At 43.7% G+C, this 27,826-nt stretch overlaps 1 protein-coding gene across 5 annotated transcripts; it reads right to left on the reverse strand.

Moving 5' to 3' along the window:
- Nucleotides 1–27,296, reverse strand: P4HA2 (prolyl 4-hydroxylase subunit alpha 2). Of its 5 annotated transcripts, XM_017833895.1 has the most exons (17): nt 27,193–27,296; nt 26,054–26,156; nt 20,277–20,373; nt 18,499–18,595; nt 17,162–17,313; nt 15,523–15,660; nt 14,524–14,763; nt 12,600–12,811; nt 11,648–11,824; nt 8,015–8,085; nt 7,680–7,779; nt 6,687–6,740; nt 4,056–4,115; nt 3,922–3,987; nt 1,748–1,816; nt 1,255–1,351; nt 1–511 (listed from the first exon to the last, which is right to left on the reverse strand). In XM_017833895.1, exons 3-17 carry the CDS (start codon nt 20,353–20,355, stop codon nt 441–443), a joined length of 1,683 nt encoding a protein of 560 aa, XP_017689384.1. In that variant the 5' UTR covers nt 20,356–20,373; nt 26,054–26,156; nt 27,193–27,296; the 3' UTR covers nt 1–440. The 5 variants fall into 5 exon arrangements, 3 of the variants coding, with proteins under 3 accessions (XP_017689384.1, XP_017689385.1, XP_017689386.1); XM_017833896.1 differs by lacking the exon at nt 4,056–4,115; XM_017833897.1 differs by lacking the exon at nt 3,922–3,987.
- Between the last annotated feature and the right edge of the window lie 530 nt (nt 27,297–27,826).

A 27,826-nucleotide genomic window follows, 5' to 3' on the forward strand; every position in this document is an offset into this window, starting at 1 on the left:
TTCTGGAAAGAACATTTATTTTTGTTTCAAAACTTGTGATCCATAGAAATACAACAAAATCAACATGTACACAAAACTTTAAAAAACAAACAAACAAACAACTTTGGTTCAAAGAAATATTTAACATCTAAATCTTCTGAGGTACAAAAGGCACAAGACCAAGCACCCAAACACTGAATTGCCCACAGCACTGTTTGCACCACTACTACAGAGGAAGACTGGAGGGGGGGAGGTGGGGGGACATGGAAATAACAGCACCCAAAACACAAGGATGTGTACAATACCATTTGCTTTCTTCACAGGTGTTAGATAAGTCGTTGTCCTTTTTGTGTAAAGTGACAGGACTCTTGGAGAAAAAGATGGATCATTTCTTAGAAATGAATTGGAACAAACAACAGTAGAAAAGGAAACAGAAACAAAGGTCTGCAGCAGGCTGGGGTTCAGTCAACCTCTGTTCTCCCACAAGGTCTTAAGAATTCATTTCCTCTTTCATGAAACCATTTGTTTGAAACTGTGGAGACAAGGAATTGGAGTTAGTCACCACCATGTACAGTGTGAGTGTCACCACAACCCAGCTGGTTACACCAAGTAAAATTTCATCTCTCAGTCTGAGGATCCATGCTTAGAGTTCTCTACTCACCCCAGGGGAAATACATACAAAGATGCAAAGGGCTGGGGAAGAAAGGATCTTCCCAACTGCACAGTTGTGGAGCCAAGAGCAGCAGAGCAGTGTGGTCTGGCTCTGGGATCACTGACAGGCCAGCGTGCTCTGGCACTCCAGGGGAACACCTTGGAGGCTGGGGAGGGCAGGTGTGGGAAGGGATGACATGAAGCTTGAGAAGCTTCAGCAGCAAGCAAAAACTCCTAGACATTCCCATTTACACATTACAAGGAACTCTCATCCCTTTGCAGTTAAAACTATGCACAAAGTTTTGTAAGAACAGACCTGATTCTGGCCAAACGATAATTCAAGTTATCCTGATGCTGATGCACCACAAAACCCAGTGACATTCTTACACTTTGTGCTGTCATTGGCAACAAAACAAACTCACTAGAAAAGCTACAGCTAAACAATGAAGCTGCTTAATGCTTCATGAGACTGACTGTGGGAAATTTCATTATGGCCAAATGATTCTGGTAGTGAAAATGGCAACACTCAGGTTATTAAATGCTGTTATAAGGGGTCAGTATATCCCCAAATTGCATATACATGAGCCTTCCTTCAGGTTTTGTTTCTACAGGAGAATTACTTACCCCATTTACACCCTACTAGTACTGGACAAGCTGCATGCCTTGTTCTATAATCCCCCTCACCACTTCTGAAGAGATTGTACCAAAACACTGCTGTTCCCTGTAAAGTGAAATCAGATGTGGATTAGTCAGGGCCAGGGTAAGTTACAGGTCACACCAAGGAGAGGGGGTGCCTCTGAATTCAGCTACAGGCTCTTAGGAAGCACTGGAACAGATCACCACTGACAGCTCATGGAGAACCTTCAGCACCACTCTGACTCAGCCACGTTCAGAGTACAGAGGAGTTCTACCTGAACACAGGTTTATTTTGCTAAAAGCAGCTGTACAGAGAAACTGTTCACTTTATACATTACAAAAAAAGGGAAATGCCTTTTAGTCTGCAAGATCAGCAATGCAGAGCATTTTGTCACATCAGCTGACTTTTACATGGACTGTGCTGAGGCAGGGACAGTAACTAGAGAGAGAAGAAACCAACCAAAACACAAACAGGCTTTACCTTCTTGGGCCATATTGCTGCCCCAAAATCTGGGAAAACTGTAGCTCCTCCAGCTTCTACGTCGCTCATCTGAGAAAACAAAGCCCACAAACTGTCCATTTAAAGGTTTTATATCCGTGCAGTCCCATAAGCTAAAGTGCCACAAGGCCTGAGATTTCCACTTGCACCTCTACAAGGGGCACTGAAGAGAAAGGATGTGCTTCAACCAGCACCAACTGCAGAAGTAGCAGTACCTGTTGCTGAAGAATTTTCTTTCAGCTCAAGGCTTTTGTCCAGGTTATTTATGTCTAGATTATATAGTGTTTACTTCAACTATCCACTAGCAGTTGGGTACCTGCAGTGTTAATGAGCTAATGCTCTAGAACAAGAGAAAGGACTACAGAGTAAGTGTTTCAAGAATTTCATTCCAGTTTATGATCCAATTAGGAAAACCAGTGTCTGTTAAACCACATGTTTCCTCATAAATTGAAACCATGCCTTTGGAAATAATTTTCATGATTTAGTTTATGCATCTTGGTCAACCACTTCAAAAACTATACAAACTATTAGAAAACCTCACTTTCTGCACCATTTTTGTGCTGTTCACCAGCAATGTTATACCACTACAAGAGCTTTATGCAGCTCAAGCTTTAACACCTACAGCTATGGGACTCTAAAGACAAGCATTTATGCTTTGCCCATCTACACTGGCATGAATTTAACCCTATTGAATCCATCAGTAGCAAGGGATTCATTCTAAATTCTAGACTTGACCCAAACCCCACTGAAATTCCTGGGGACACTCCCATTAAAAACAGAAAGTCTTTCCACCCATTTCAGTAAGTTTTGGGTCACATTCTGATTAAAAGAAATAAATGAGTTGGATCCAGCTCCCACTAAACTTTGAAACTACTATTAATACACCCCCCAAGCCCCCATATTCTCTGTTGCAACTTGGATTTCTGTTTAAAGCAGATGTTATTACCACTCTGGTGTCCTCCTGCTTGGCACCTACAATAAAAGGGCACAAGATGCCACAGGTACCAGGTGTTTGCCCCTACCAGCTAGAAAGCCTGTGCATGCAACTTTGCAAGTTAATACCTGTGTCTTAGCAACACAACCACTGTTTTTAGTAAGGCTGTTGGCACATGTGTGATATGTTCTACATAGGAGAAATGAGGGCAAAGTGCCTTTGACCATGTACAGCTGGCAGAGAATAAGGGGTGTGTAATTCCCTCTAAATCAAGGCTTGTCCAAAATTCTGAGAAGCAAACAAAATACAGGTTGAGTTAACCTTAAAATGAAAACCTCTTTGCAGCAGACTATTTCACAGCTACCTATTTTACTCCAATTTTTGTTTCAGAGATTATTTCCTCCCCCCAACAAATCAAATTAAAAGTATTTCTGATTCTGTTTTGAGCAGTATTTCACACTCAAAATACCAGCTCAGCCACACGTTTTTCATCACAAAATTTTGAGGTTGTATCACTTAGAAGTTAAACATAGATGATTAGGTGATCCTAATGATACAGTGAGTATATGTTTACAGATAAAATATTGTCAGGGGACTGCTGTGAAAGCCTGAGGCCGTGGTGGCAGTGATGTTTAGGATTCCAGTGTACATGGTCTGTGGGCTGTATAATGCATGCAACTAATGGATCTTCCAACTTTGCAGTTGCAAACCCAGGGGCACCAAGTTTATCAGCTCTGCCTCCTGCATTTGTTGAAGCAGCAGCTATGCCAGAGCACCTCTGGCTTTGGCACACAGCTGAGGAGGAGGCTGACACACCACATCATCAAGTGCTGTCCAACAGTGGTGGCAGAACATGACTGTCTCATTACATGGCTGATAGTCAAGTTCTCCAACATCACACCACATGAGTACCCCCTACATTTGCCTCTGGAAAATCAGCCAAATTCTCCTCTCCCCACATGGAATCAAAGTAAGTAAAAGATTCCATAGCAGAGTGGCCAAAAAGGGCAAGATGGGTCCTGAATTCAAATTTTCTGCTCTGAGGTTAAATACCACCAGAATTTTATCAGTTCAGATGGGACAGCACCTGATGCTGGAAGAATAATGAAATCCCTACTTCCAGATGTCAGGGGTTTCTCTACAGATAACCAACTGCACAAGCTGTAAATAAGATGCTGCTCAGGTTATGCTCAATGCACAAAGGATCATCAATCATACTTACATAGTTTAAAAAAGTGGCCACACGATTTCCAGTCCCTAACCGCTTGAAAGCATCTGGCTCATCTTTCTATAAAATGAGAACAAACTGCAAATTTCGAGCTCTCAGACAGCAGACAGACAGACAGAGGTACTTACATAGTTAAGAAACGTCGCTAGCCTATTTCCTTCCGATTTGAGTGTGCTGTCAAAGGGGCGCTGCAACAGACAACAACTTTAACCCCAGTTCCACACAGGCTCCCACCAGAGCCACAGGAGCTCTGCAGAGATCCTCAGGCCCAGTTTAAAGAGCTGGCAGAGAAAGGGGACAGTTCACTGGGGCGACAGGGAAGCCATCCCAAGCTGCATGCACGGAGGAGCTGCACCAAAGCCATTCTGAGGGCAGAGCAGAAGCAGTGCCTGTGGCACACACGTTAGCCAAGGAAGGTTAACAACAGGCCATTGTTGTCCTGGGCACTCATCCAAAGTCAACAGCTGAGGTGAATACAAAAAAACCTAATCTTCACTGGGCTCTAGATAACACAGCAGATTCTCATAGACACAGCAACTCAAAGAAATACTGTCATGAGAGGAGAATATGCATTTTTTTTTTTGCCAGCAGACAAAACTGTAGAGTAGCAATAATGAACTTCTTTCAGGTGGTTGCCTGTCTACAACTAAAGACCACATCAAAAAGATCAAATTGTCTTTAATCTGTAAGAAAAATTGAGTTTCATTTGTCAAAGTAGGAGATCTCACTGGTGCCAGTTTAGAAGCAGAAAGAAAATCTAGAATACCAGTGTCTCTCTTAACTTTTCATTTCATTTGTTTGAAGGTTATTTACATTGCTAATAGTCAGGAAATCATTTCAGTCAGGAGATCTTCAAGTGCATTCTTACACACAAAAACAATATTTAACATTTAAAGAATAAATCAGTATTTAAAAAGACAAACAGTAAGGAAAACCACAGCCACTGTCTCTAAGGTGTTATAGTTCAATCTACTTGAAATATATTTTAAGAAATAAGAGGCCTTTCCTGAAATGGGTTCACAAAATCCCCAGGACTGTGCAGGTGCAAATTCAACCCAAAAGAGCCAACACTGGAGCACTGAGATACAGGGGATTCCCTGGTTACTGCCACTGATGTGAAACCCATGAATTTCTGAACTTCAAGAGCAAAAAAAAAAAAAAATAAATGTCTAACTCGAACAATTACTAAAATCTCCAAGTTGCAATATGCAACTATTGAAGTGCCCCTATTTGAGAACTGAGAGGAAACAAAAAGCTGCAAGGCTGATCACAGAAAATCTGTGGTGCACAGAGAGCCTGCAGGACCAGCCCAGAACTGCAGCAACCTCTGCGACCGCCCGGCCCCGGCTGACCCTGCAGCCAAGGGCATGTTCCAAGTGGAGCTCTGCCCCAGCTGCCTCTTCCAACAGCAAAGCCCACACTGGCCAGTTTGATGCCTGAGGTCCTTTGAGTTCAAAGGCTTTGAAGAGAATTTGAGAGCATTTGCTCGACTCAGGAAACGAAGCAGTCAAAGCTAACAGGAAAATTGTCTCAGCGGGCCAAAGCTAACAAGTATGAGCTTCCATGGTGTTGAAACTCAGGATTTTTTTATTTTATTTTTTAAACAGTGCTAAGTTGGGTGGCTTCAATTCTGCACTCAGCTGTTGGGTTGTGTGCTCTGGCTGCAGCAATCCCTTCTACCAGGTAAAACCACCCTGACAGTCTGAATTAAGCCAGATTCCACTGAAGTACCACAGAAAGCAAGACATCAGATGGGTTTTATATTTGAAACTACCAGTCACTACAGCTCTTCAGTGTGATTAGCAGGTTCATGAAGTGGCTCAGGGTAATTATTAAGAATTTGCTCTTCTTTTCTCCCAGCCTGGAGCAAACCAGAGCTGTTCTCTGCCAGGCAGAGCCCTCTAGTGCCTGGTGTGGATCCAGCACCCACCACCAGCACATTCCCCTGCTCCCTGGAGCACTGTCCTCCTTAACACCAACCCCACATCAGTGAGGCTGGAAAAGGCCTCTGAGATCTTCAAGTCCAACCTGTGACCAAACAGCACCTTGTCAACCAGACCAGGGCACTCAGTGCCAGTCCAGCCTTTCCCTAAAACACCTCCAGGGACAGTAACCCCACCACCTCCCTTGCAGCCCATTCCAATGTTAATCACCCTTGCTGAAGAAATTCTTCTTAGTGTCCAGCCTGAACAGGACACTGTCCAAATGCTAAAAACTAACATCATAATACCCTCTTGAGAGCCCAGAGCTGCAGCCACAATAAGGCTTTTGCCAGAAGGGCTGTATGACCTGTGAGGACTTCCATAATGGCTTTTTTTGGAGGGAAGGTGGAGGATCTCTCCTCCTCGGCCACCTCCTGCAAAATGCTTTAAAACATCCAGCAAAACAGGATTTGAACAACCTTGTTGAACTCAAAAGCCTAATGGAACAAGGCAAACTCACAACTCAGGGCTTGCAGACCCCAGTTTACAAATGAAGCAATGGAAAGAGCACACTCAAGTGCTACATGACTCTTTTACTGTCTATACTGTGCAAGGAATCGAGGTCACAGAGATATGCAGGAAGATCTGTTCGTTATTCTCTTGAACTGTCAGCATCAGAGAAGGCAGTGCAAAGGCTTTCCAAAAGTCACAGTCCATCCATGCAACAGGCCTGCATGATAACTGCTATAACAAAAAACATTTTCAACAGTGTTCTTTCAAACCAAACCACTCCCCCCTCCCCATCCTTCCAAGAAATAATTGCAAGTGTGATCTTACCCTAGAAAAATCAAAGTGTGGCTCATACTGCCCTCCCATTCCGTAGTTGGCAACCTACAGCATGGAAGGAAGCACAAACATCCACTGAACTGCAAGTGGCTGCTGCTGCTGAACAGCATTTGCTCTCAGAAATCCAAAACATGCTCTGAGAAACAGCACTCTGTGGCAAGATTGTTATCTATAGCACACTTCATTTCTTTTTAGATTGCCAGGAGGGAGGTACACAGATGAGAAACGACTGAAGTGCTTTTTCCCTTTCATAGTTCAAGGGTTTCTACTTATCACTAAAACAGCCTGTTTCATGTGAATTAGCAGCAGTAGCTTTACCACACACTTGCTTCTCTCTGAAGAGAAGGCAGCTGAGTGGGATCAATTCTCTGTGTCCAGCTTAGGAGACAGATTTGTTGTGTGATTTGTTACATCCACATGCCCCTCCAGGACCACAGAAGGCTCAAAGTAGCTTAAAAGCACCCCTTTGCTTACTTTACACCTGACCACCACATAACATATGATTGAGCTACTCTGAGGCTGCATTTAACATGTCTCCCAGATCCTTACACCATTGCCAGGTTTCTGTGGATATTCTGTAATAAAGCACTTTAATCAGGCTCTGAAACAGGAACTCAAGGAGTATGGAGGAAGAGAAGCAGCAAACAGGGCAGGTACAGCTACTCTGGCAGTGCTGCACCACTGCTACTCTCCTTCCTCTCCCCAACAGCCAGTGGTCAGAACTCATATGAGACTACAGCAGGACTATGAAAAGTATTTGGGTCTTTGAAAAGTTCAAATAGGAAGGAGGTTCAGCTTTCGCAGACTTGAAAACAAGCAGCAGGCATTTTTCTCAAAACAAACTGATAAATCACAGATTCCTGCACAAAGTCATCTTCCATTTCTTTGATATCTCCACCCTTCTCTGCCAAGCACACTCAGGGCAAACATCCACCTGCACCAGACCACCAGCTAATTCCACCAGGATGAAGCCAGTGCACTGACCTGCAAGAGCTCGGCTGTTTTCACTGTCAGCCCTGTGATCTGCTGCATTCGTTGGTTCACCTTGGCCACAACAGGATCATCATCTTCCTCCAACCATGAGCTGGCACAAGGGAAGGATAGAAACACGTTATTTTGGAATACCAACCACAAGAACGTGCTTCCTAAGGCAGAAGGATTCTTCTGCCCTCAGTTAGACGGCTGAAAGAGCCATTTTCCATGCATTTGTTGGGGAAGCTTTGGTTACATGCAAAGCAGTTCAAGTTTTCAGCTGTAGGTAGGAAGCAGGCAACGGCTGTTAAGCACAAAAACCTTAGAGCTCAACTCTTCTCTCTTACCTCTTTGACACCCTGTAGCTAGCCACTGTAAGGACACCGGTTTTGGGATCACGTACTGTGGCTCGTGCCAGCTGTGTCAAAAAAAATCCCAAGGGGGAAGAAACACATCAACTACAGGATAGAAATTTTTTTTTTATCTCATCTTAACCAAAAATCAAAACCTGGTTTGTCCAACTTCAATATATACCACTGGATGAAAGTTAGAGCTCCAACCTAGAGTTTGTTCTGATTTCACGCTCAAACAATACATGCAGAAACACAAGTACAATCCAGCACCTGCATTTGATCCTGGGAAAATAGTCTGATTTGAGTGCACAAGCCATGATATTCATTGAATCCATGAGTTCCTTGCTGAACACGTTTTGGAGGCACTTTTTTAAACAGCTGGAGTCAATATTAGCAAGAGGGAACAACAACGAAAGCTAAGAACAGATGAAGCCCAAGTTCCTGGCATAGAGAAAAATCACTGGATACTCCAGAAATTTAATCAGCCCGCTCCTGATGTGGACTAAAATAACCCTACCTCATTCTCAAATGAAAAATAACAAGTGAAAACTTTTACAGAATGAGTTACAAATTATGGGGTAGGCAAATCCACAGCGGTAGAAAACTCCTGAGGGCAACTCTCAGCATTCCCGTGCTCAGATTTTCCAGCTGGAAGACACCTGGAACATCTAGTTCAGAGACAGTTTGATATGTATTATTACATGATGAAGATAACTCTGTAAAAAGCACAGCTCACCTGTAAGTTTTAAGCAGTGAGTTTATCACCATGTTTAGGCCATATCACCAGATTTGTAGGAGAAATTTGGAATTTGGCAAAACTGATGAGGTTTGCTGTGGTGTCAGTGACTGCTAACAACACACCAGGTCTCTTTGGTTTCATACTTGCAGCTGAGAACAAGAACTGGGACAGTCCTTTCTTTGACTGTAAGCTCAGACCACATTTAAATTTAAACTCCTGCAAACCACAAACACTCTAAATCATGCCTCCTTCCTTCCACTTAATTACAGGTCATAGAAAGCCTTTTTATTTGAAAAGCCATCTTCTCTGGAGCATGCAGTCATTATTTCCCTCATTTTTCCCTCCAATAAGTCTCCAGCCAGCTTTACAATCCATGTCAGCTGTCTTGTCCCTATACAAGAGTTCTTGGCACAGCTGTTGCTGTAATTCTGACTCACTGCTATTTTGTTCCAGATTTCTCCTGCATAAATCATAACAGACGAGCCAGGCTGACTGAGTGCTGTTCTTCACTTGTACACTGAAGCACAGCTTTGGGGATATAATTTTTGCTTCCCAACCTTTTCATTCTGCTGCCATTTTCAAGCTTGTATATACTTGCTTGATTTCTGCACCTAGCATTTGATCTAAATAAATCAGAACTAACATTGATACTATTCCCTATCTGCTCTGATAGACAGGCTTCTTCATTTCAGACATACAATCTACACCTCAGTTGGTGTAATCAGCTGATAAATGTGAGGCTTCCTCTCTCAGGGTGGAGAAATCAGCCTTATACCAGGCATTTGCTGGGCTTTGAGGAATCATCATAACACACTACATTGGCCAGAAGCCTCATCTAGTTTTCCTCTGGGAGTCTGTGTTTAGTTTAGCAGGCACTCCCTTGGCTTTTCCTTCTGAAATTGTGCACTGCTGGAACCCTGCAGCACCAAGTTCAGAGATCTTCACATCCCCCCAGCTCCAGGCCATGGTTTGGCCTGTACAGACATGCCTGGGTTGCAGGTAACATTCCGAATTTTGGGAATAAGGTTCTCCTACTTTGATGGCAGACTTGTCCCAATGCTATCTGCATCAACAGAGTTAAGAATTCCCTTGACCCTCCCCAGCCAGCTCTGATGGATTGCCTGAAAAGCTGGAACTATTCTTTGGAAGAGGAGTAAGAGTGATTGCATTTTGCAAGGCAAGCATGCAAACCCACTTGACTGCAGCTACTCCCAATCACACACAGATGTTGTTTCTCTACAAAAAATATTGGCAAGTGTAAACTGCAGATAATGTTGAAGTGCTTGGACTCAAAAGTAGAAATTTCTTGCAAAATGTATTTTAGAATAAAGAAAAGTGCTCATCTTTCTAAGCCTAAAACTAAAATACCACTTCAGACTTCTATCTGAAAGCTCCCATAATTACTAACTAAAATCTCCTGGCTAAAATTAAGCTGTATTTATTAAGGACCATCTCGACTTGCATTTTCCATTCTTTCAGTAGTACTACAGAATTTAAAGCTATTCCTGCAGCTGAGATATAGACAGATTAAAAAAAAAAAAAACAAACCACAAACCCACCCTCAAAATGGTTGCTTTTTTTTTTAAAATCAAAAAGTTTCATCTGACTCTTAAGACCATAATATTTACCTACTCTTATAGGGACTGATCCCAGTCCTACACTACATAGATTAAATGAAAAAGTCCTCTGACATTAGTAGTACAAGCAGAACTCAGTGAGCAAGACTTAAGACTTTCCATAAAACTTTGAATAAAAAGGGAAAAAAAAAAAGCTGCCTTTAGAAAGCTCTTTATTTGATAAAATAGATTAAGTGACATGCTCTATGTGAATGCTTCCATTTTATCTGAAGCTCTTGAAGTTTTATAGTATGATGTAATAGGAAAAAGTCTCCATTTATGGAGGTGAGAGTCCTCCCTGGGACAGGAGTGTTCTGCCAACACTCCCATAGCTGGCTGGTAGTCATACAAGTGCAGCTTCACAAACATCCCAAATTATTCATGTTCTTGGGAAGCCTCAGTTTCTCAATCTGTTTCTAACTATTTATGCTTGCATTTAGAAATACATACAGAAGGGTAATTCTCCATGGGAATTTTAGTGCCATATTTCAGAGCAGTAGCCCAAAGAGGGCTAAAATGAACCCCTCATCTATGAGCCATGAGGTGTTCAGTTTTACTGCTTCTGAGACCTGACAGAAAAGCCCAGGTGTAGCATCTATTACTACTGTCACACTGTCAAACCTCTCTTGCCAGACGGGTGACAGGGAGGAAATTCCATTTCCAGAAAAATCAGTGAGATAATCACTACCTTTGCATTAGGTAGCTGCTTTTTTATTGTGTGCAGGGTCACCAGAACTCACATCATGCCTAACAGGTAACACCTATGGCTTAAAACAGAAGCAGTGGATTCCAGGACCCTCTAAGCAAAACAAACAAGGCTCTAGATATTTTCCTAGCACAATTTAAAAAAAAAAAAATCCCTATTTTTCTTTCCTACTTCTGTTGAGATTTGGGCTTTTTAAATGTCGTTTAAGTCTGGCTCCATTTCAAAAGGCAGACTTCAGGCATACTGCACACCGACTGCTATCGCTGTCAGTCACTCACCATCTCCCTTTTCAGGTCTTTTCAGGTTAATTGCTTAAAAGCTTTCTAAGCCATTTACTGAGAGCTTTGCATAATTAAGTGCAACAATGCATAAATACCTTCGGGAGCCTGGGCTTTATGGTCCTACATCACCAGGCAGTTTCCAAATGGTTCCCCTTAGGCTCACAGCTGCAGTGTATCATCTGTGGTATGAAACCAGATCTTTCAAATCCTTTGCCTAGTCTTTGCTAACGGAGATTAAAGCATGGAATTAGCAGTCATTAGTGAGATGGAAAAAGGGAAACTTACCCTTGGCTTAGCTAGTTGTTTAATTTTCTCGATTTCTTCATCAGACATGACATCATAGTATCGTACAATATGAGGGCTGTCCCATTCATCCTCCTCCTTAAAGGGAGCTATGAGCAGGTGGGGGTTTCTGTTTCCATCGTGGTACCTACAAAACAGCCTTTTTTGTCTTCGAGGTGTCTGAAACAAAATGCCAAACAAAGCATTGTTTGCTCAAACACTTCATGAACTGAAAACACTTAAGACAAGAAAAGACATTCCACAAACACTGTAAAAACCATCAGCTGGCCAGCAGATATGAGAGGTAAGCAGGAGTGATTCTGCAATTTACTGCTAATAAAAAACAAGGTATTCCACTCAAGGTGCCACTGAGGAACATCTGAAACACTGATCTTTAGGGGAATTAAATCACAATAGGTTACAGATTAAGCAAAGAACTACACAAGCAACCAGCTGTAAAAAAGCCTGGTTTTTATAATTAAGATTATGCAGATGGAATAAATTGATTCTTTTTCCTGCACTAAGAATTAAAGCCGTGTTTGTTGAGAGGTACTGAGGACTCATTGGTCAAAATAGTCACCACAGGACATGTCTTTAAGTTGCAAAAGGGAAGGAATAATGTGATTCCATAAGCAAATTATAAGCAGCTCTCAGGGGAAAAAGGCTCCTTGGATATCTGTACAGCTGGCTTTAAAAGGGCTGAGTAGACAGACTGAGGAGAATCAGTTTTCAACAACCTCTAAGAGGTACAGCTGAGAGCTGTTTATGTGTCTAGGATTAAGAGCTAAAGGTGGAGAAGCCAAGACATAAGGCACAAACCTCAGCCTGGGCAGAACTGCATTTAACTTCTTCTAAAAGCAGCCTTACAGAAGGAAAAACTTAACATGTCCAACACCAAGCTTGACCACCCTTATGCCAAGGCAGCACAGTCAGGAAATTCTTGTCTTTCTCTTACCATTTTCACCCCTTCCCCTCTGCAAAGGGCCTCGTAGATGTCCCGCTCTGGCAGGTAGTCAAGAGGCCTCTCATAGGCTCCACTCTGCACCACAGCTTCTGTCGTTGTCCTGGTCCTGTTTACTGGCTTTTCTCTCTCCTTCTCCTCTCTTTCCTTCTCCAGCAGCTTCTCAAAGTACCTCAGGTTGCTGCCTGCTCTCTCGTGAGTGCTGTCTTCATGGGGACAAAAGCACACACAGCCAGTGACTTTGGCAATCTCAGGAGCTGTTAGTACACACAAGCCTTTGAATCAAGACAGCAACAGTTCTTCCCTTCCTAGACCAATCATCAGGCTCCAGTCTGCACTGAAAACCAGCACTGGGAAGTTTCTGTCTTTACAGAGGAAAGAGAGGTGCAGTGTGCAAAAGAATCTTTTCTGGAAAAACCCATCACAAAACTTGTATTCTGAGAAAAAAAAATAGTAGAAGTTTCTGGTCTTCACATTCCTCATTTTCTCTCAACTTTTCTGCCCAGTTCTACCCAAGATAAGCAGATCACAGAGCTCATCAGGCACGATCAGGCCAGCACTTGCTGCACCCCTGCTCTCCACCATGCTGCTCACCCACACTGAGCACAAGCACCCTTTAACCAGAGACTGTGGTGGAATTCAGCCAGTCTCCAGTTCCAAAGACTTCCCCCATGTTGGGAAGCTCCAAGGTATGTGTTACCACCTTACAGCCCACCTACAGCATCCATCCCCAGCTGTCCCAGGTTTATAGGGGAGGTATCCTGGATCACAGCACCTTTGATAGATCATCAGTGATTCATTAGTGATGTCGGTGTGAATCAAACATCAACAGATCTTTACCCTGCACAACTAAGAAGGAACCTGTTCACCAGTGTTTCTGGACACTGGCACCTAGAACAGGTTCTTTCCCTTCTGGCCCTGCCAAGCTTATTGTGTTTATCTCGTGGAACCAACCCCAAAGGTCACTGCAGTCACCACTCATGAGAGCACAGATAAGGAAGCTGAGCCCAGAGCAGAGGAAGCTGCTGCTCCCAGGGGAGAATGCCAAGTCTGCTTCACTATTTGCTGCTGATAAGGATTTGCATTTATCAGTGCTAAACCCCATTGCAGAGGGAGCTAGATTCAATATATATTCACAGTCTTATAAATTTTAATCTAAGAATCCTAATGTCTGCAGAAATTAGACCAATACATGTTTTTCAATAGGAAGGTTTCACCCACACTCAGGATGCTGCTAACATCTAAACTAAGAACCACAGCTCATTAAAAACCCAACAAATACATAACACAGTAAATGCTAACTCTAATTGAGGAGGACAGACCTTTCCAATGCAGGAAGCAGGCAAAGCTGGATAGGAAGCAATGATTATTTGCTTACTCAAGAGAAAGTTAGAAACAGTCCAGAAATAAAAGCAGGTTTTAAGAAACTCAATCTGTTCTGAATATTCAGAAATAAATACTTTAAGATCTCAGGCAAAGTATTCTTCTGGCATAGAAAAGTACCTGCACTGAGGAAAAAAAAGGAGTATGTAAAGTCAGTAGGACTTGACAGAAGGTGCAGCACTCTGCCCAAGTCTGTGGCAGCCTCAGTCTCCACTTGAGACAAGCAAGGCTTGAACCATTGCCCAGCACAGTGTCTCAGCACACTGCAGCAAAGCCCACAGGTCCTGCAGCAAAGCCCACAGGTCCTGCAGTCACACACTGGGGGCGCTGGGTAACAACACCAGGGACCATCAGACAGTTTGTTAAAGATACTTCATGTATAAATAACCGGGTTTTTTCCAGGACCCACACTTATTTTAAGTCCTCTGTCAGGAGCTCCTCCCAGCCAGCTCACAGTGTGCTGGGGCCACCACTGCCCTCAGCTCTGCTGGCAGAGCTCCCCAGGCAGACAGACAGACGTGCCTTTTGTCCTTACCCAGGGATATCAGGCGCCTGGTGAGCTCCATGGCCCTGTGCAGGTCCCCAAACTGGAACACAGCATAGCTGAGATAATCCAGGATCTCCACTTTGCTGACTGCAGTTTCCTCCCCCTCGTCGTGCTGCTTCAGGGCCTGCTCCATCCAGAGCACGGTGTGATAATAGTCCCCGTCGTTGTAGGCTGTCTTCCCCATGCCAAAGCAGTCACCTACTGTCAAGGTGGATCTATATTTTGCTCCTAAAAGCAAAAAGACAGTTCTGAGCAATCCACACAGAAGCACTTTTGCCTTCAAATACATTGATGAATATCTGTAAGTACATATTTTTGTCATCCAAAAATGCTTCCAAAAGGCAATTCTTTGACAATATTGTAGGTTCAGTATTAAAATGGTCACCTTCAGAATTAAAGAGAAAATTCTATCCTAATTCTATTTTAATTAATTCCTTTGGAAACCAAGAGAAGTTTAGCAGAAATTATAGTTTCAGCTATCGTGTTTTCTATTGTAGACAAAGGCAGAGAAGCCTGACTACAGGCAGAGCCAGCTTGTTTCTCTTTACTGGAGATCTATATTTGTGCATAAGCAAGCTGATGGTTATTTAGACAAACTGGGTACACATCTGACTGTAACTGCACTGCTCTTGAGTTGCTCCAGCTCAGCAGATGCACAGATAAGACTTAAAACTAAGTTCATTATTAAGCCCCCACATATAATAACTAAAACCACTGAGTCAGTTCATCTACTTTCACTCTGCCAATGCCTGTTCAGTTTGTAACCAGAGTGTTGGCAGTAACCATAACCTGTTTCAGTAAGTCTCTCATAAGCAGCAGCAACAAACACTTCTCAGGTCTCAGCTACCAAGACATCCCACTATGTCTCTGCACTTTCTAAAACATCTGTAGCAAAAACTGTTAATCCCTATTTCACAAAGGGCTTTTGGAGAGAGCTTGAGGATGCTCCCACTTCTGTTCAAGCAGAGGAGACCTTGGTGCACTTACCTGGTAAGTTCCCTCGGGACAGAGTTTCAGGATCCAGTTTATAGGTGTCCTGCAGACGCATCAGAGCCTTCGCAGCTCCAGTCTCATCCTCCTCAGTCGGAAAAAACTGGCGTTGGAATGTCAGATTTGCAATAAAGCCTTTGCAGTAAAAGGGAAAGACGTTACTTCCAGAGCTTGAATAAATATCAGTGCTAGATTAATGCAGAAGAGGAAACATCTGCTTTGGCTTGGGAAATGAGATTCAAATAATCCAGATTTAAAACCTTATTAGGCTCACAAGTTATAAACACATTGTTTTCTGTCTCATTTTATGAAATACGGTTAATGAGGAAAAAATAAGGGACAAATAACTTAACACCTCAGTTTTCTTGTCACACAATTACTGAAGTACAACGTGAACCTAATCATCTTCATTTTCCTGTAATGTCTCTTTTTGGCATGAAAACTTTAAATAGTTTTCATCAGTTCTCTTGCAATATCCACAGAGACAACTGTGGATTGTAATACTGGTCAAGGATCTCCAACTTTACTCCAACCTGTAAAGCCATAAGAGCTTTTCAAATCTCAGTTCAAGGGACAGAGACCCTGATCCAGGATCACCTCAGTAGGATAGGACCTTACCCAGTGAGAGGGTTAAACCTGACAAGTAAAACTTGTAAAAAAAAAAAAAAAATTATTCAGAAATAAAATTAAATGCACTACATAACATATCAAGGTTACACAGCAGGCTGGCTGGGCAGGACTGGGAGCCATCACCTGAAGGAAAACAAACCAACCATTTCCACTCATGCAGCAAGAAAAAGTATGAAAGGAAACCTTTAGAGAAAGAATTAGTGACAGAAGTACTCAAAAGAACTGAGTATTTTATTTCCATCTAGGATGACTATTCCAAAAGGCAATAAAAGTCTTGGCTGGAAAAAACTTCCAAGTACCTAAACTTTAGCATATGCAGAGAAGAAAGGGAAAACATGCAGTGTTCTGCCTGAAAAACATTGCCACCTCTACCTCACTGTCAAGGAGTCCAGTAAAAATAAACCTTTAAAAAAAAAAAAAGCTATGGAAGCAAATTCAGCCAGACACTGACAAAATGATGCAAAACAAAGGATTAGTATTGGAAGCACTTGATTTAGAAGGATAAGTTTACAGATAGCAACTGTACATTATCCTGTTATCAACAGACTGCCTATGAACATCTGCCAACTCTCAACGATACAAATTCATTCACCAATTCAGTATAGGACTCATTTCGAATCTTAATCTTATCTACTGATCAACATGATTAAACAAAGATCAACAAGAGAAGGAACAGACAGGGAAAGCAGATGAAGTAGTTTACATATAAAGGAACATAACCCAACAGTTGGCACCACAGCTGACAATTTTAGCATATCCTTTTCTCCCTTTTCCCCAAATAAAGCAGGTCACAGTTTCTTTGAGCCCTCCCTGAGTGTTCCAGTGGCAGCTTTCCCTCTCCTGGCTGACCAGCACACAAGTGGCCATTAGAAACAAACACTAGTTTGCTTCAAACAAACTTGGCAATAGCATTTAAACCACAGCTGAGCTTGTGGTTTTCCAGAACACGAGGGGATAAACAACTGTCCTAAGGCTCCCTCCCAGTAGCTCCTCAGGAACTCCTTACCATGTGTTGTATCCTGAAGAACCAGGTTTTCCAATTCCAGCCAGTCAGTGTTCAAACGCTTCACGAGCTTGTATGCATTGACAGGGTGTGCCAGGTACCCTTCTGGATCAGAGGTTGATTTGCTGGTCAGTGCATCCATTTTTTCAGCCCAACTGGAATGAGAAGTGTGCACCTCAGCCTGAGAACAATTCATGAATGCACATCTTCCTTAAGTCATTCCAATTACACACCTAGATCAAATTATTGCTGCTTTTGCTATCAAAACCAGCTTTCAACCTTTCAACTTCAGAAGTATAAAGCAGATTTTTTTTAAGTTACAATAGTCTCTTTTAAAAGGAAATAATTTCCCTGATTACCACTTTAAACCTTACTACAGTAGGCATGCATCTCACTTGTAATGAGTCTTAAAAGCACCAGTTTATACACAGAATGAACAGACATTGTCATTATCAATACTTAAGGAGGAGACTGCTTCTCCTCCAAAGGGCAGCTTTTCAAGAAAGGAACATTTCGGGTATATGTCATGAGAATTCCTATCATTTCACTCCTCCACAGCCCCATCCTCACCCTACACTCCCAAAGGGTCAGATTGACATGTCCAGCCTGGAGTTCAAAAATTCTTTGGAAAGCTTGGCTCCTTTTAGAGGCACTGGGCTCTTCTGAACCTGGACCTCATTTAGACTATCCTAGTGTCACACCCTAGCAGACATTGCTTTTGGCTAGATAAGCACTAACAGTCTTCCTAATGGACACAGAAAATTGCAGCTGTCAGCAAAAGCCTTTCAAGTGATCCAAGCAATCAGGACAATGACTGAGATGTGCCACAGCCAGGTCAACAACTGAAGAGAAAAAGGCAGGAGAACTGTCTCTGAGGGGTGTCTGTGGGCAAAGCCAGGATGGGATGGAATCCAGGGATTCAGGATGCACCACCACACAATGCCCCTGGCACACTCTGCCCTTGTAAGGGGGCTGATGGCACAAAACAACAGGTAGCACAGAGCACTGGCACACAGGGGCATTCAGCTCACGTGACAAGACTCCTCTGATGTGACTTGTGTCCTGTCCACAGGAGTTCTGTGATGGCACAAGGACCAGGCAAAGAAGGAAGGGCTCAGCAAACCATCATTTCTAAAGAAGCAAATTCTAAAGGATATTTAAAGCAGGGACCCCTCCTTGCAGGTTTATGGACACAAATTAAACTAAGTTAGTACCTCTGGTCTCACTGTGATCATCTGCTGAGGAAATACCAACAGCAGAGAGTGGTGACAAAGGTGGGGTGTGATTGAACACAGATGAGCCATTTTGTCACCCTTCATTACACAAACCTCCTCCCCTACCTTTTAATCTGAGAGAGCTTGTTCTCCTCTGCTCGAATATATTCCTTTAGAGACTGGACCAAGTCTTTCTCTGCATAAATCAGGTCTGTCATTTGACCTAAAAAGAGAGTAGGAGCAAATGTTCATCAGACCTAAAAAAGTAATGATTTCCAAGTGCGCAGAAGACAAACCTTAAATGCTCTAGGGCTATGAAAACCACCACAAAGAACAGACAAATGAAGAGTGTGCACTTCAATGCCTGTAAACCACAACAGCTATTAGACATACAAGTCTGGCATTCAGATCCTTCCAGGGGCTTTTGAAGTCCCAGCTTCAGTGGCTCATGCAGCTTTGCTGTGACCCTCCCATTGACTTTTAGCATTGCAAGTGTATGCAGGACAATAAAAATAAAGGGTTTACATTCTATTGAGTTGAAGCAACAAAAGATCCAGAGAGTTGCCAAAGCATCTGTGCTACACATGGATACAGATTAGGTCACACTAATAAATTATTAACCTAATCACTGGCATCATTTAAATCTACAGCTCTGCAGTCTGGGTAACTGTGGAAACACAACCTAACATTACATACAGAGGGATTTCAGATTAATGTTCATAGATGACACACACACACTCTCTCCTGATCAGCATTAGTGGGAATTGCTCACATGTCTGTCCTAATTGCTATGACAAACTTGGCTTTTCAAAGCCCAAACCGAAAGACCGGCTGAGATTTGCAAATGCAGCCACAGCTTCAGCCGCAGCATTCCAAAGTCATTATTAATGAGGCATGGTTAAGCAGATAGCAGGCAGCAGGCTGTGCTATTTTCAGAGTTAGGGAAGGTCCAGAAACAGGTAAGTGTAAAAAAAAAAAAGGTGATCCTTTGGGGAAACTTTACATAAAAATCTGCTTAACTCAGGAAAATGAGAAGCAAACAATAGACATGTAGTTCAATATTGTTTAGCCAAGCCCAGAGCACGTGAGGAGGTTGGCAGTGGGACACAGCTCTGCTGGCTCCAGCTGAGCAGTTCCACAGTGGTGCAAAATAACCCACCAGGAGTTCTGAGCTTTGCCATTCAGAAGCACAGCTCCCCTGACTCAAAGGACATCCTGGAGAACAGCCAGTGGTAGTTAATCAGCCTCTAATGCCCTTATGGAGGGGAAGTCCCCACACTGCTCCATGGGAAAACATTGGGCCAAGTTACAGCAGAAAACTCAGTTTGTGCTTATTTTGAGGCTCTGCCACAATCAAACTTGGTTGTATCACATCTATTAGAATACAGGAACTAAAGTGTCACAAAAATCAGTTTGTTTTTAGGATTTATAATAATGTGAATTCTTCAGGATTTACTCAGGCCTAACAAAACACACAAGGCAAGGAGGTTATTAATTTTTACTTCTGACACCCAAATCCAACTTTTTGGGAGACTTCAGGTCCTCCGAAAACACATATTTCACATACTTATCATTTCAATTGTTTTCATAAATCAAATTCAGGACTAAGCTTTTTAGCATAAAAAGTTGTGCTGTGTTAAAGATAACAACAGATGCACAATTCTTAATAGAACACAGGCCCTGCCTTATTTTATTGACAGAGGCCCCAGAAAAACTTGTATCCTGTTGGTCACAGTGTGCTAAATTACCCAACTGCAAACTAACTGCAGAAGAGCAGCATTTCCTAGTACAGACAGTGTTTGACAGGGCCATGTGAAGAAAGCCATGTGCTCCAGCTGTAAACTTGAACAGTTCTGGCAGTCACATTAACTCCAGCACAGCATCAGGCACTGGTTCCTTCATACCTATGGAGGTGAAGAACTCTGCTTCTGTGAGCCAGAACAAAACACAGGTGAAGAACACCAACTGCAGCCAGGGCTTCATCTTCCAGACAGCTCAAACCTGCAACAAATGGAAAGAAAAAGGAGGAGTAAAATCAGTTAACTTACTTGTGAGGAAACAACCCAAGGCATTAATCTTTACCTTCAGTCATTTTATCCTCATGAAAATTATTTATGTCTTTGAAAGACTGAATTCTGATTAGTAAAGCTTGAAAAAAAGTCTTCAACTACAAAAGCTGTTAGTTAACAGTCTTAAATGCTATCTTGTATACTCTTTGGGATTTACATGAAAGGCACTGGAAAGCCCACATGAGAGAAGTAAAGGAAGCAATATATTGTCCACTGAGACAGTGAGAACAAGCTCTTTTGCAAGAGCAGCTCAGTGCCTTCCATGTCACGCATAACTAGAGCTGGAAAATATGAGACTCACAAAATTGTATTATATTCCAATAATAATAAGTCTAAATTAAATGGTCAGACTTACAGTATGCTATAAAATTCAGTTATATAAGACCTGTCTAGAAACACAAATAGTGAGAAAGCCAAATAGAGCATTTTGTAGCGTGGAAGAGGCAGCAACGGTTGGAAAAGTTAAAAGTGAAATTTCCAGCTCTGCTTATTCAAGATGCATCATCTCAGCATATTGGCCTCTGGGCACAGGCCTTATGACTTCTGTATTTCAAAGGCTGTGCCAGTTTAGAAACTCAGCCCCCAGAGATGGAGGCTAAAAGCAGATTGTTGTGCTTCCAAAAGCACAGCCTGAGGGAGCATGGAAGGGAAAGGCAGCCCCAGCAGACAGGGTCAGGTGAAGGAAGGGATGCAAGGTGTGTACAGAAGAGCCTTCTGCGAGCTGCAATCCTCTTGGGAGATCTGATGGCCAGGATCACCATTTCCAGTGAATTTATGAGGTGCTTGGATGCACTTGGATCAGCCCACAGCTCACTCTGGAGCTGCCTGTTCACCCAGCAGGACCAGCCACCACAGCCAGCCCCGAGCAGGAGCACAGCTGCTCAAACACTGAGCTCAGGAACACCCTGCACAGTGGCAGAGGGAGGGTGGCAGCTCCTCACCTTGATTCAAAAACCAGTTATTCCTTTTTCCTACCCCATGTAACTGGGTACACTGGTGGCTGGAAATGATCACTTGCAACCTGCAACCAAATACAGCAAAAATGCAGCTATTTGGGGCAAAATGGAACCACTTAATCTGAGGAGAAAGAGGAATGGAGGGGAGAAGAGAAAATACATGGAATATCCTAAAATTTCAAACAATGCAGCAAGTAGGAAGACATTAAAATAAGATAATTCTGGAAAAGCTCTAGCTTGTTATTCCCTTGGGCTCCACACATCTGCCTGCATGGCAGGAGGCAGAAGATGAAAAGTGGATACTGCCCTTTCCTCCCGGGATTTTCAAGCCCACAGCACAACAGAAACCCTCAGATGAGCTCATGAGTGCCAGGGACACAAACACCAAACACACCAGTGACACCACCATCACTGAGAACACCAGAAATAGCTCTGTCCTCTGCTGGGTATTACCACATGGCAAGATGATTGTTTTAAAATTATTCTTCCGATTGCTTTACAAGACTACACAAGCAATTAGAAACATTCACCACAACAGTTTGCAAGCATGAGTAAGCAGGAAAATGTCTCACAGCATCACAATAAGTCTTCTCCTTTCTCTCTTCTGTTTCTCACCCTCCTGCAAACCACATATTCCCAAACTGCTTGTTCAAGTCAGTTCAGAACTAGTACATGGGTAATCTGAGAATTGAGCAAAGCTGAGTGAATAGTACCATGCAGAGGTCTGCCAATACTACAAGCCACAATAAGTGATGTAGCAGAAAGCCCAGCAAGTCAAGAACACTTGGGAAGTACATTAATTTGGATATATTAAGCCTCGTCTGTCCATCTGCATAGCCTGTCATCATTTAATGGAGTGGTTTTTTGGATGCACAACAGAAAGCCTGGGAGAACAATTACAAGGGAATTTTCCAGTTAAAACAACACAACTCTACATTCTGCTGCACCTCCCCACCATGTTCTCTCATGGCTGAGGATATCTGCCAAGAAGTACACTTACTACAGCTAGCAGCTTGTCTTTATAGCAGATCTTTAACAGCTTTACCATCCTACTCAGTTTTACTTGAGTCAATAAACAGAAACTTCAGTAAACAGAGAAAGCAGCTCTTGCTGAACAAGCAGGACACCTGGCTGCAGGGTTTGCAGATTGTTTGTACACATTCTTTTCACAGCTGTTACTGGGAAAACCAGCACAAATAATGAATTACAGGAGGCTGAATAACCACAGTCTTGGACAGGAGGAGTATGTGTGCACAGACACACGTATGCCTGCCCACCCCACCCCAGCTGAACCATCTGCTAACAAAGAGGGCAAGAGGGGCAGAAGGGGCACTAGCAGCTCCTGCCTCAATAATGGAGACAAATATTTACAAAGCCAGTCTGTTTTATTGAAACAGAAATGCCAGATAATAAGCCTGTGTAAACCAAATACTGCCTATGTTCTTGGCTTTTTTTTTTTTTACTTCTTTACAGTGTAGTACCCTAATGAATCATTGCTCCCACTGGAAAGAGTGCTGTCAGGCTTCAGAGAGCACTGGCAGCAGGAAAGAAGGTCCTTCTAGACAAAATAGTCCAGGCTGGAATTTTTCTTCACAAGTTAGACTGAATTCTTTATTAAATAAGCTTTCTGAAAGCTCTTAATCAACATGATATAAAAATACACACTTGACCCATAAAAGAAAAGTTGCTTGCACATCCACCAGGGTTATCAGTTCCTCACCCACTCAGAATCCAATATCCAGTCACTGGAGACTCAAGCCAACTCCCAGAGCCAGGAGGGAGGACTTTTTTTCAGGTCAGAAGGGGAAACAAATACCTATTACTCATCCAGTGCCTTTAGGACTCAACTTCTGATCGAACTGATATGCTGCAGTCTCCTTTGTTCACCACAGAACAAGAGTCCTCCAGTTGCCTGACAGTCTAAGTAAGAACAGGGACTAAAAAAGCAAGTCCTTCATCCAGGCTTCAAAATTGCACACCCCTCTCAGGCAGAAGAATTAAATTAAGTGGAACCAACATAAGACCAGTCTGGGTAATGTAAAGAATAAAAGTTATGCTCTTTATTGTGGTAAATCAGGCCAGAGTGTGACTCGTGCTCTTATGTGAACACTCATTTTCTCACATGAATTCCAGGACAAACCCCACAATGTTCTTCCACTCCACACTTAGAGGTGACAGCACTCCCTTTGCTATGGGGCTTCTCTCAGGAAGCTGTGGATCTGGGCTGGGATGTAGCTGCTCCAAACTGCTACCAGCAAAGTCACCTCTCTTTCCAGGGGCTAGGTGGGGGAGGAATTTTTTACAGAGCATACAGCAATGGTTTCTTCCAAGAAATTAAGGCAGACCACTGTTCCCTAGTGTGGTTCCATTCTTACAGACCCACAGGTTGCTACAAAGGCATAAAGTTTGTGAGACAAAGTATCACAACTAGCTACTGTCAAAATCTGATTAAGATACCATTTTTCCAAACTACCAGAATACAATGTACAAGCTGATGACAAAAGGTTACAGCCCTGTCTCCTCCTCTGTGCTTGCCTGTGCTATTAGAGACACCTGGAAAAGCACTCCTAAAACAGCTGCTAACACAGGCATCTAAATTTAAAATATCATGGTGAAGTCCAACAAGAAAATCACTACTTCAAGGTGACCTCAGGCCACAGATGAATTCTTGGTGCACACACAGTCAGGGCCCACACGCCAGGCTCTGAAGGATGGTCCATCCTCAGACAGCAATTTGAGGTCAGACTCTTGGATGAGACAGGTCTGTCTGGGGCTTCTCCAAATGCCAGTGCTTTCCACCCTGTCTTATTGCTTGCAGACACAGCAAGGGGTAGTGGTGCAGATGGCTTCATCCCCTGCACAAACAGTGGAGCTCCAAAAGGAGGCAATAACCTGCTATCAGCATTGTCAGCTGCAGATAAGGCTAATTAGATTTAAGTGGAAAATGGCACAAACAAAAAACTGCAAGACTGCTTACTTAGAGCCAAAAGAAGGGCTTAATTGCAAACAGATTTTCAAGTTGTTGCCATGGAAGAGCTTCTCTCAGTACCAATCAAGAAAACCATCCAGCTTGTAGCAGTATTTCAAGTCTTGCAGATTAGCCTGACACATGATAGCAGCTATAAAACTACTTAGAAATTATTAAATGTTAAGGAAAGATTAATTTCATCCTAAGGAAAAAACCTACACCATTGCCTGAAGACTCTGAAACAAGTAATTCAGACCTGAAATTCATTATCCACATGCACTCAGATGCTCCAACGTTCAACCCCTCCTCTGAGCCAAAAAACTCTTGATTTAAACACCTGTCAGAGCCCCACCAAGACCATGCTGTTATTCTGGACCTCGTGTCAGGAGTCACCTCACACTCACCCTCAGTCCTACCCAGGGACAGCAGGGACTGCTCCCCTGCAGCACTGGGAGCCTCCTCACAGGTGAGTTCTCTCTCCATCCTTAAGTAACTGCTTCCCAGCTCCTTCCCCCAGTGCATGTTGGCTTTACTGCTCAGAGCAGCTTGTGCCAACATCACCACCTTTCTTTACAAAGGATTTAATGTGCATCTGAAAACAATTATAATTGCCTAGCAAATAACTCACTGCAATTGCCTTGTGTTTTTCATGGCAAGCCAAAAGAAAGTGAGGAAGAAGCTGCTCCTTTGCAAGCATTAATGAGGATACAGCACATTCACACACAACTGCAGGCATTTCTTCTAATACAAAATAAATTACAGCTACCTTAGAAGCCATAATCATCTTGATTAGCTCCCCACAGTTTTTTAAAGCCACAGCAAAGAATGTTTCTTCCACACTCCAGTAGACAACAGTCTAAAGCACAGCAAATCTGCCTTCAACTTACTCTGCAAGCTCTGCCCATGTGAAGCAGCCTGGAGTCAGATCCCACACTGTTTGTGAAGACAGCAAGACTCCAGGCTCTTTTTCCCCTACAGCTTGTTTTTTCAGCATTAGCATTTAGACTGCATTTTACTGTGCAAAGCCCATAACTTTGATATATCATCATACTTAATATACCCTGCCATTTGCTCCCATATAGCACAGAAAATATCCTCCTGTTCAGAAATAAGGGTGGAGGTTTTTTAATATTAAAAGGTCTACTGTCAGTGAACTGTTTCTTCCATTTAATATCAGCAATTTAATTAAAATCAGACATTATCTCAGAGGTGCAGGGGTTGTCTCTGCTCTAACATCACCCTAGAACGTGCCCACTTTCCATACTCCACGTTACCATGCCTCTGACATATAGAAAACCATACACAAAAATCAGAACTAGTCATAGGAAAAATATCTATGTTTACAGCTTGCTTCTTTGGAGGTTTGCCAATGTGCACAACATGGAAATTATAAACAGATTGAATTCCTGACTTAAACCTCGACTGAAAAACTTCTTATGCTAAGTGGTAAATCCTGCTCCCTCTGCTGTCACTGTCTTTGAAGTACACAATTCCTGCACTGCTTCCCAAAGTATGATTAATCACATTAAAAAATTGAATCTCAAGAAATTATGGCATTAGCAAGAAGCCACATTCTCGTCTGTTTGTGTCAGAGCAATGCCAATTTACAACTGCAGAATAATGCTCTGCTTGTGAAATGTGAGTGGCAGCTATTGGTTGCTATATATATATATACACTCACAACATACCTGTGGGATTATTTCCAAGTCCTTAATGCCAGAAAGATGAAGTATTACTCTGGTAAAGATGGCTGCAGTGGCCGCTCAGCTCAGCTCCACCCTCACAGAGCACCTATAAAATTAAAGAGCAAAAGGTTTTGTTACAAAAACGTCTTCTGGGGAAGCTCACCTTCAGGATTTACTACTGAGGAAGAGGGGTGATTACCGGCTAGGAACACCAAACATCACAAAGTCAGACAGCTCCAAAAATAGTCTTTATTTACACATCCTCCCTGCTTCCAGGTTACAAGGACATTCTTTGCTGCTTGAAATAAAATCATTCCTGTCTGGTCAAAGGCATGTTTTGCATTACTATGACATAACAAGCCGCTGTGCCCCAGCTGAGCTGCGATAACACTCAAGTGCCTTCAGCTTTCGCTCCAGCCCAGTCCCGTGCGCTGCCCTCGCAGAACCTTCTCCTCTGGGGCTGTGGCCGCTGCCCCGCCGGGTCACCCCCGGCTGCTGCGCTCCGCTGGCTTGTCCCCAGCCCAGCTGCACGGCTGTGTGCTCCGACCGGCACACGGACGGGCTTTTTGGGTAACGCAACACGAGACGCGAGCGGAGCAAGTGAGGTTCCAACACCTTCACGAAGCATCGCTGGCTCTGCGCTGAGCCCACGGCCGGCAGGGATCGCGCACGGACAATTAACAATTAACGCAGCTGGCACATCCAAGCGGGAACACCAGTCCCACCGAGCCCGGAGGGCAGGAAAAGAGGAGCCAGCCCTCGCACGGTACCTGTAACCGCGACACCTCTGACACGCTCACAAACCCCCAAGGGATGTTTCGCGATGCCACGCTCCCCCCTTGTCCCGCAGCGCCCGGCCCGGGGGCGGCACCGGACCCGCCCCGGACCCCCGAGCGGGGCCGGACCCGCCGAGCCCCGGCAGCGGCGCGGGCGCTGCCCGGGGCCGGACGAGCGTTTAAACTCAGCAGAGCGAGGCTGGACGCGCTGAGCCAGCGCAGAGCCCGGCTTAGGGCTCAGCGCTCCCGGGACCGCCGCGAGTGCCGGGGGCTGCGGCACCGGGCACAGCCCCTCAGCGCGGGACCGGCCCAGCCCCGGCCCGGCTCAGCCCTGTCCCGGTCGCTCCCCCGGTCCCGGTCGCTCACCCCGTCCCGCTCCGTGCCGCCCTCTCCGCTCCCCGTTTCTAGAACCGCCCGGGCCGTTCCAGCCGCGCCGCCGCTCGGGCCCCGCCCCCTGCTGGCCCCGCCCCTATTGAGCCGCCGCCACGTCTGAGGCCCCGCCTTCGCCCCGCCCCTCCACCGTAATGCCACGAGTAGCGGCGCACACCCAAACCCCCCCGCCCGCCTGGGGAGCTATGACATGGAGATCTGCTTTAAAACCAGGAGAACCAAACATCTTGTGGGTGTTTCAAACCCTTAGGTGCCTTAAAAGTGGAGTAAAAATCCCTCTGTGGAGAGTTTGGCTGCCGAATGCACACTGGAGTATTTTTGGATGCCCTCTTGTCTCTCATATTACAAGGGTTTGTCTGAGACTTCAGCAGAGGAAATATTAAAACTATCTGAAGAGTACTTATGTTGTGCCATATAGTATTTCCCATAAAACAAAGCACTGAGTCAGGATGGGGGAGGCAGGGATATGTCTGGATAACAGAACTCTTTCTGACCTCAGCATAGATCAGGTTTCTCCCTGAAACTGTAGCTAAAAAATAAACGTGTAAAAAGGCCTCTTACATGAACAAATTCTAAATTCAGCTGTGTGTCTGTCACTCTTCCTTTGTTT

This window comes from Lepidothrix coronata, unplaced genomic scaffold, assembly GCF_001604755.1.
Source record: "Lepidothrix coronata isolate B3197 unplaced genomic scaffold, Lepidothrix_coronata-1.0 Scaffold223, whole genome shotgun sequence".
NCBI lineage: Eukaryota > Metazoa > Chordata > Aves > Passeriformes > Pipridae > Lepidothrix > Lepidothrix coronata.